General features: G+C 42.8%; 1 protein-coding gene across 2 annotated transcripts in view; it reads right to left on the bottom strand.

Annotated features, from left to right (window-relative positions):
- Positions 1-6,287: 6,287 nt before the first annotated feature.
- The window catches only part of ctdspla (CTD (carboxy-terminal domain, RNA polymerase II, polypeptide A) small phosphatase-like a), a 39,527-nt gene continuing 35,720 nt past the window's right edge, over positions 6,288-10,094 (bottom strand). For both annotated transcript variants that reach the window (XM_080020114.1, XM_080020115.1), the window contains 2 exons: positions 9,275-9,460; positions 6,288-7,550 (listed from right to left, as the gene is read on the bottom strand). In XM_080020114.1, the coding sequence (XP_079876240.1) occupies positions 7,425-7,550; positions 9,275-9,460 (312 nt within the window). In that variant the 3' untranslated portion in view covers positions 6,288-7,424. The remainder of the gene's footprint in view (positions 7,551-9,274; positions 9,461-10,094) is intronic.

The following is a 10,094-nucleotide window of genomic DNA, read 5'->3' as shown; positions in this document are numbered from 1 at the left end:
GGGTCAGGGGCAGTAGGCTTTGTTGAAAAGGTAGGTTTTTTGCAGGCTTTTCAAGGTGGCCAGGAATGGAGCATTCCGAATGTCAGTGGGGAGAGAGTTCCACAGAGTGGGGGTTGCCACACTGAAGGCTCTGTCACCGAAGGTTCGAAGCCTCATGCGGGGGGTGGAGGGCAGAGCCGTGTCCGAGGACTGCAGCTTCCGGGACGGGGAATAGGGGTGGAGGAGGTCAGCTAGGTACTGCGGGGCGAGGGCGTGGAGGGATTTGTAGGTTAAAAGTAGGGTTTTATAGGAGACATGGGATTTGACAGGGAGCCAGTGAAGATCGATGAGGGTGGGGATGATGTACTGCCAGGGCTTGGTGCGGGTGAGAACTCTGGCAGCAGAGTTTTGAACATACTGGACATAGTGAACATCCAGGGCTTTGCTTGGAAGCCCGGACAGGACTCCATTGCAGTAGTCCAGATGGGAGGTGATGAAGGCATGAATTTATGTTTCAGCCACGGACTCTGACAGTGATGGGCGGAGTCTGGAGATGTTCTTGAGGTGGAAGAAGGCAGATTTGGTTATGGATTTGATGTGTGAGTGGAATGAAAGGGGTGAATCGAAGATGACGCCTAGGTTGCGTACTTCAGAGGATGGGAAGATGGAGCAGCCATCAACAACCAAGACGAGATCTCCAACCTTTCTGAGCAGTGCCTTGGGAGCCACAACCATGAGTTCAGTTTTGTTATTGTTGAGTTTAAGCATGTTTGAAGACACCCAGACTTTGATGTCGTGGAGGCAGTTTAGAAGAGACTGAGGGGGGAGGATGGTTTTGTGGTGAGGTATAGCTGGGTGTCATCTGCGTAGGTATGGAAGCACAGACCGTGGTGGCGTATGATCCGAACAAGGGGGAGCATGTATATGGTGAAGAGGAGGGGCCCAAGCACGGAGCCTTGAGGCACGCCTTGGTCAACTGGGCCAGGGGAGGAGCAAGAGTCTCTGATAGAGACAAACTGCTTCCTGTTAGTGAGGTAGGATTGAAACCAGGAGAGTGCAGTACCGGAGTGGCCAAGGTAGCCAGATAGACTGTTGAGCAGGATAGTGTGGGAGACTGTGTCAAAGGCAGCAGAGAGGTCAAGGAGGATGAGGATACTGATGTAGCCAGCATCAGTAGCAATGGGGAGGTCCTTGGTGATTTTAATGAGGGCGGTTTCTGTGCTGTGGTGGGTTCTAAATATGGATTGAAAGGGTTTGTGATGCTCATGGTTGGACATGACATGCTGTTGGAGTTGTGGGGCAACTGCTCGTTCCCGGATTTTGCTTAAGAACGGAAGGTTGGAGATCGGCAGTAGTGGTTGGGGTTGTCCAGGTCAAGACCAGGCTTCTTTATGATTGGTGTGATTGAGGCCATTTTGAAGCTGGTGGGAACCATGCCGGATTTCAAGGAGGCGTTAATGATGGCCAGCATGACAGGGGAGAGAGAGGGAAGGCAGGACTGTGGGCATGGGGTCCAGAGAGCAGGTGGATGCCTGGAGGCCTTGGTGACCAGCATAATAATTTGTGGCATGTCCACAGGGGAGAAGGAGGAGAGACAGCACTGGAGTGAGCTGGCAGCTGGGGGTGAAACACCCTGTAGTCGGGGTGTGTGTGGGAGGGCAGGCGATTGGAGATGCTGGTATATGGTGTCCACTTTGGCATGAAAAAACTCCTTGAACATGGAGCAGCAGTTAGAGGGGTCGGGGGATTGAGGGGGATCAGGGGGGCCGAGCAGCCGGTTTATGGTGGAGAACAGCATTCTGGGATGGCTTTGCTGATTGCCAATGAGTGTTGAGTAGTATTGGATATTGGTTCTGGAGAGGCCAGATCTCTTGTAGAGTCTCTCCAGCTGGCGGCCGCTGGCCTTCATGGTGCGGAGCTCAGAGGTGTACCAGGGAGCAGGGCGAGTAAAGGAGACAGTCCGGGTTTTGAGGGAGGCAAGAGAACTGAGGCTGAGGGAGAGGGCAGAGTTATAGTGGGCGACCAGGCCATCCACAGTGGTGTCTAAGGCCAGGCGGGTCGCAAGGGTGTTGATCAGGGCTGGTGTACTCAATGCCTTGAGGTTCCTGAACATGATGGTGTATTTAGCGGATTGCTTGGGCAGGTGGACAGGAACAGTGAACAGGACAGCATGGTGGTCAGAAACAGCCAGGTCTAGGCACTGAAGATGGGAGGAAGAAGTGCCAGTAGTGCACACCAGATCAAGTGTGTGGCCTTTGGCGTGGCTGGGATCTTGAACGTTCTATATGAGATTAAAACAGTCCAACAGTGACACCAAATCCATGGCAAATGTACCACTGGTGGAGTCCACTTGGATGTTGAAGTTACCGGGCAGAAGGGTAGATTGGGACATGGAACAGACAGACGTAAGCAGTTCGGACAGCTCAGACAAAAAGGTGGTGGAGGCTTTAGGGGGGCGATAGATGAAGACCACCTGGAGGTGTGCAGTGAGGGAGAGAGCAACACATTCAAAAGAGGTGATGTTTGGCACAGAGAGTTCTTTGACCAGGATGTCTGCTCAGTGTATTACAGCCAGCCTACCACCACAACCTATGGAGTGGGGCTTCTGAATGTACACATATCCAGGGGGCTGGCTTAGTTGAGTATAATTAATCCTGTTGACCTTGCCAAGTTTCTGTTAAACAGAGAAAGTCAATTTTCTGTTCCATGATGATTTCATCAATGAGCAATGATTTATTTCTGAGAGATCTTGCATTCTGTAGCATTAAAGTTTCAGTTTTAACTATGGAAGGTGAGGCAGGCCAGTTGGTAAGAACAAGCCTGTCAACACAGACCAGCGGCTACAGAACAGGATGCACACGTGATTTGCTGTGATGACGTTGTCTCCTCCTTTTCGACATTATGGAAGGAATAGTGCGATCTGAGTAAACAGACTTACAGTGAGCAGCTCTGTGGACATAGCGAGGGTGGTGCTGGGGTCCGATGGATTTGATGTCGGCGAGGCAGTTTGGAGTGGAGTGACAGGAGAGATTCATGAGTTCCAATGCAGAGTATTTTAAGAGCACCATCTCTGCAACAGGTGAGCGCCTATCTCAGCTAGCAGCGCTAGCGGTGCCGACTAGCAGGAAGGGCTAGCAGCAAGATGACAGGGCGGGAGCTGACAAGGCGGCAAGCCGCTGATCCAGTTTCAGCGGAGAAACATAAGAATAAGTGTGTTCTGACACCTTTCTATCATAGCAGCATTAACCTTTTCACCAATTTGTGCTACAATAGCTCTTCTGAGGGATCGGACCAGACAAGCTAGACTTCACTCCCCATGCACATCAATGACTCCATGGGCACCCATGACCCTGTCGCCGGTTCACTGGTTGTCCTTCCTTGGACCACTTTTGGTAGATACTAACCACTACATACCGGGAACACCCCACAAGACCTGCTGTTTTGAAGATGCTCTCACCCAGTCGTCTAGCCATCACAATTTGGCCCCTGTCAAAGTCGCTCAGATCCTTACGTTTGCCCATTTTTTTGATTCCAACACATCAACTTCAAGAACTGACTGTTCACTTGCTGCCTAATATATCCCACCCCTTGACAGGTGCCATTGGAACAAGATGAGCAATATTATTCACTTTACCTGTCAGTGGTTTTAATGTTGTGGCGGATCCGTGTATATATACATATATTTAAATTAAGGATGGTCTGATACCCCTACTGTAGTCTGGTATCAGACCCAAGTTCAAGATTCAAGATTCAAGAGGTTATTTGTCACATACATATACATACGATCATACATATATGCAGTGAAATGTCATGACACCCGGTGATTACGCACAATAAGCTCTATAAGCTTTAAAAATACAAAAGAAAATAAAATAATGTGCATAACCAACGAGGTGCTCGCGGAGGTGGCTGCAAGGGGCGGCGCCACAATCCGGTGTCCAACATCGATCTAAAATATGAGCTGAGTATCGGTGAATATCCACAATACATTAATTAGATGCCATGTCATGTTAGAAAAGTTACTTGATTTTCACCTTTTTTTTAGAGCATGGTAGTTTTCCCAGAGGAAAAATGTATTGTATTTGAATTATTGTGTTATAATGGGTCCAAACTAACCACGTTAAAGTCAGGGGGTCTTAAACTCAAAGTACCTGGAAGCTACTGACCAGGTTGTCTTCTCCACATCCAGTGAAAAAGAAATTGTCACTGAGTGCCTGTGTGTCTGGCTGCAGTTATAAAGTCACGAACGAAACAAACAAATTACGCATTTGCCGGAGTGACTCCAGACTCCCAAGTCAGTTGAAAAATGTGTTGGCTACGAACAAATCATTCAAGATTTGTGCATCACCAGCTTTAATTGCCAGAGAAAGGAGTATGTCTGGATATGAGGCACATGGTGTTACCCTGCTCTATCCTCCACCTCACACTGTGCAGGTTCTAATGTGAGAGCTTTTTGTAACCCAGGGGTTCCTCTGCGGCCAAGCCGGCATCACTGTACAAGGCCACTCCACACCAATTATTCATTACACAAGCGTTACAAGCAGCAGATGGAGGAATTAGACTGGAGCATCTCAGAGTGCTCTTGGAAGGGAATCTGTGGCTTTGCTTTCCGTGGCGCATCTCTCATTCAGCGGCGTCTCAAGCAGGCACTCAGGGAAATGCAATCACGATTAGAGGTTTGCCGCTTAGAAAGGTTTCTCATCCATCCTTGGAAGACAAATGCACTGGCGGCCGCACTGTCATGCGTTCACTAAGTGTTTATGAACGAACAAATGTAGACTCTCTATATTGTAAAAGTAAGAATGGATTTTTCCGCCAAACAGTGAAATTGAAAAGTCGGCATTCACATGTTTAGACCGAACAGTTTTAATATTACAGAACTGGAAATATTATTATTATATATTAATATATATTATTACATATTATATTCATTCATATTTTTTGTTCCTTATTTAGTTTATTTTTTTCTTTTGAAAATCATTTATCTCAAAACCTAGATAAGATTGGTGAGAGTGAACTTTTGAAATAATAACGCACTCACATTGATTAGTTAGTGTGAATTAGATTCTCTAAAAAATAAAATACAGTAAATACAGTAAAGATATTCATGGAGGCTATATTCTGTGCTATATTATGTGAGGAATGTGTAACATGGAATAGGCTATACTCCACATTTTACTATAGTATGGATATAGACTGTATTCCAAAGTATATTATAAAATGGATATAGGCTATATTCCATACTTTACTATAGTATGGATATAGGCTATATTGCACAGTATATTATAGTATGGATATAGTCTATATTTCAAACTATACCATATACACATATATATATATATATATATATATATATATATATATATATATATATATATATATATATATATATATATATATATATGTATCACTATGTCAAACATATCAGACTATACACATTTTGCTACAGTATAGTATGGATATACTGTCGGCTATTTTTCATTGCTATATCCACATAGTCAAAGTGAGCCAAGATGCTGTAGATATGGAGTTAAACACAATTTTGTTTATGTATATATTACCTATTATTAACATTGTATACATTATCGGACTAAAAGACACAGATCCAGCTACTTTTACCGTCTGTGAAATAAAGGCCATTTACTGGTCTGAAGTCCCTGATCGCTTCCGCAAAAAAACATGTGCATGTTTTTATTTATTAATCACAAAAGAATGTGGAAGGTCTATTCGGGGACGCAGTTATTATATATATAATGTGAAAATAGCTCACATCAAGAGAGAGAATTCATGAACAGCTTGTTATATAATCAACCCATTTATTATGTGAATCTGGGCTCGGAGTTCTGTGTTGAAGCGTCTCCCTTACCTCTGGCCAAAGTTTTTCATTTTGAGTTTTTCATTTTTGATGTCTTCATCAGAACAATGTCCTGCCGTTAAATCCAAGCAAATTCACAGGGAAATATGGGAAAATCGCTTTTCAAAGCTTAACCAAAAAAGCTTCATAATCCACAGCTGCAGTTAAAGTGGCAACCAGGCGGGTCGAAACAAAAAGAGATTATATCAGCATTTCACATTGAAACTAAACTTTGTTGCACATTAACCATGTTGATTTCACAAATTATTAATTTACTCGCTAATCATTAATTACCGCACTGTTCGCTTAAATTTGACCGGAAAAAGCTTTGGGATCTTTCAGGAAAAATGCAATGTGTTATGAGGGAGATTCAGGCAGGTAATGGCAGCTCAACCTTTGATATGATCTGATTACCTTTCCAAAAATATAGAAAACAGTAGAAAACAGACTATGACAGTGTGCAAACTTGCAACTTTAATTATGTCATACAGTACGATTTCCACAGCATTCTTTACAGTTTACCCAGGCCCCAAGACCCAATAAATAGATATTCATATTATCTAGGCTAATCAATATACTTCCTCAAGAGTTTAACATGTATTTATTGTGGGGACAATAAAGATTTCAGTACAAAGGATTAATTGTCTTGATTAGGTTCAGCCATTGTCCAGGATCAAATTATACATTATACAGTCATGAATCAAAGTGAGTTTTAAAAATATTTAGCAAATTTGGTAATTCATTTTTTCAAAAGCAGAAAGCAAGGGGGCCACGAAGTTGATACAGGCTAGTCGGCTCGATCGGAATTCAAGAAAATGACGTGAATCAAACGTCTTGATTAGCAACAACCCATTTGCATTAAGTCGAATAATCAAAGAGAGTTATATCTTTACTTCAAATGCAAATCAGGAATTTGAAGTGAATACCCAAACATAACAAATACGCACCCCGTACCCAACAAAATGAATGAAGGCACTTCATTCTGTAAGAGGTTAAATCACAGTTATCTGAAACGAAAAGGATTGCGTGAAATTATAGAAACAAAGCCTGCATTAAAAACCGCTCTCTATCCACCTTACATTCCAAAACCTCTTGTTTTGTTTTTTTTTCTGTATATTTGTTCATTTTTGGTAACTAAAAATATTACTCGATAGAATAGTAAAACCTCCTCTCTCTTTGATAGAAAAATTAGTTTGTGTTCGTCTTTATGTACATATAATATGTACATACAGGAATATTGTTTGTTACCATGAGGGAGCGTGAAGTCCTGTACACACCAGATCCAGGGATCCAGAGAACGGGGCGATACCGCCATAGTTTCGGTCGCTACTTAACTAACTTAGAATATTTCGCAGAAGTCCTCCGTCTCCGGGGAGGGCAAGGTGGTGGCGGTCCCGGGGAATTCCGGGACAAGGGCTGGAGGACTGGAGGACCGGAGGACCAGAGCTTTAGTGTTGTGGCAGTTTGAGGAGACGCCCTGATAGTGGCTCTTAAGCTGGGGTGCCACAAGGATCGTCACTGGTACCCCTGGAGTTTTGGAGTTTGGAGGTTTTTGGGAGGTTTTGGAGCCCCCCCCCCCGGGGGGAACCCGCTACCTGGTCCTCAGGGTCTGTAAAACTCCGTAAACCTCCTCCTCCTTGCTGAGACCCTCGAACACGGGGATCAGTTCCAACAGCTCCGTGTCGGCCATGTCGTCGAACCACGACTGCACAGGGACCTGCGGCAAAAGAGAGGGAAATTTAGAAGAGGGAAGGAGAGAAACCAGAGCAAGAGACAGAGGAAAGACAACGAGGTATAAAGATATAAAGATAAAATAGGAGAGTTATCTTCAAACTGAAAGAGTTGATAGTCGATGCAAAACTGTTGCATCACAAGTGTGGAGCCGTGGGAGTATTGTGTAAATAATTGATAAGGAAATGCATCAAAGGCCTGCAGAGTGGCAGCAGCACCATCATACCTCCTCCGCACAAGGAAAAAAAACAAAAAAAAAACCTTACAAAACTCGCAGAGAAGCTGCCGTCGGTGTAACCACCTCTTTCTAATACATAGAACTTTTAATTATCTCACCCTGACATCCTCTATTAATATCAGTGTTAGAGCTTTGATGGTTATGGTAATGTGGCTCTGTTCCGGCTGAGTGCGTTACTAATTAAGATGGAAGGAGTAGAGGGGGCCCTTAGAGACTCTAATTGTTATAGAGACCTTTACAAATAAACTCAACCAGAAATTAGATAAACTAGTAAATGTGTTTTCAGATAAATATCGTGGCCACTTTTCTATGGGATTATTTGGAATTCTCTGTCACAATTTACAAATGCATAAATCCAATAAAATAAATACAAATACAAGCGTTTCGCATTTCAAAATCGTACACACAGATGTGTCGATTGTGGTATTTAAAATATTTTTCATTTGCATTTTTATTTATTATATTACGTATATTTATGAATTGTGACACCACTTACTTCCATACTTTTCTATACCCCAATCACAAATTTAAAGACTGTAATCCCTGTTGTCCTTAATCACGCAGATACCAAACAGGGTTTTGCAAATGTGTATTCTTAAAAGCCCACTCGTTTGTGGGTGGGTTTGGTTATCATATTGAATGGTTCATGTAAACAAAAGGCCAAAACTTTGCATAAGCTTATTTGGGCTCGAGGGAAATTACTTTAAAAATGTAGAAATTACTGAATAGCAACGGTAAATAAGCACAAACTGCACACATGAGGCGTTTTTTATTTAAAAATAAATAGGCATTATATGATATTAAATTAAATTTTAGGATAAATTTTCAATTCTATTCTATTCATTATTAAAAGGCAATGTTAGAAGTGGACAAAACAACAGTTAAAAAATATGAATAAATGTTCTAAATAATAGCTAAATAAAATAACAATCTAAATAACTAAATAATAGAAATAAGAAACCGTTACAAGTTCAAATTTCTGCAAGTAAAGAACCTACATTGATTAATTATATTGCAAAATCATCTTTGTCTGTAAATTTTGATGTCAAGAAAGTCTTAATTTCAAGTGGTAATTAGTAAGATTATTTTATTGAAAGAAATCCAGGTATTTTATATTCCCATATTTATTTAGCTTGCACTTTTTGAGAAACAGGCATTCAAACTATGTGTTATGCATGTGATCACCTATATTCTGTTTCCATTGTTGGTGGCAGGGTCCGCCACCACCAAGTGGCCATGAAAAAACCCCCAAATGAATCATTTAGAAGAAGGACAACTTTTGGGAGTAGGCATTGACCATCAAGGGGAAACGATGTTGAAAAGAAAAAGAAAAACATTGCAATTTCGGAATTTCGCAATTTGATTTTCTGGAACTAGCGAGTTATCCACCCAACGCAGGTGATCTGATGGATTGCCACCTTAACCTTACCTATCACTTTTGGGCTTTTAGCGCCTTATCAAGTTGAACTCACAGCGTTCTCGGGGTGGAAGATGTAGGAGGCAGGCGAGTTGTCGACGATGATGACCCTGCTGAGGGGGCGTCCCAGCCGGCTGAGGTCTTTGACGTAGTTCCCCCGGTGGAACACGCAGGATTCCCTGAAGAGACGAGCGCGGAAGACGCCCCACTGGTCCAGGAGGTCGGCCACGGGGTCGGCGTACTGACCCAAACACAGGGGGGACAGCACGTTGGTACAGTCCACTGGGTTGCAAACACTTTTTCATTTCATTGAATTAATTAAATTTAATTTAATTTATAGGTACTAGTGCTGCGCCCGTTCAAAATATGACGGGCGCATTGTAGAGGTGAGTGGATCGATACCAAAAGTATCGATACTAACTACTACTACTATGTCTCGTTTCGAGCCTCAATAGGATCGATACCAAAAAACGGAGCAGTTTCTCTCATTATATTCCCTCACTTGCACTTGCTTAGTGCCCGTCACTGTGAGGTGAACGGGAAATCCTTTCCACACGCACGGTATGTGAACGGCTGCACGTCCCCGTCCCACCATTTCTCCAAACCAATAATAAGGGTTTGTTACACTCTGCTGCATAGAGTGGACCGGCTTGCTGTTACAGATGCAAATGTCCAAATTGTACCAAATATGACACTGCACATCCTGGGGTCCCCAGCAATACACCCGCAGAGTGTGAAGTAGATCGGATGAACGGTTGTCGACATAATCAAAGGACATACAGACAGAGATACATATATACATACATACATCTAATACATACATCTAATACATACATACATACACACATACATACATACATACATACATACATACA

The sequence above is a fragment of the Zeus faber genome, assembly GCF_960531495.2.
Source record: "Zeus faber genome assembly, chromosome: 19".
In the NCBI taxonomy this organism is placed as follows: Eukaryota; Metazoa; Chordata; class Actinopteri; order Zeiformes; family Zeidae; genus Zeus; species Zeus faber.
Note: the sequence above shows the minus strand (reverse complement) of the source record. Positions and strands in the feature narration are given on the sequence as shown.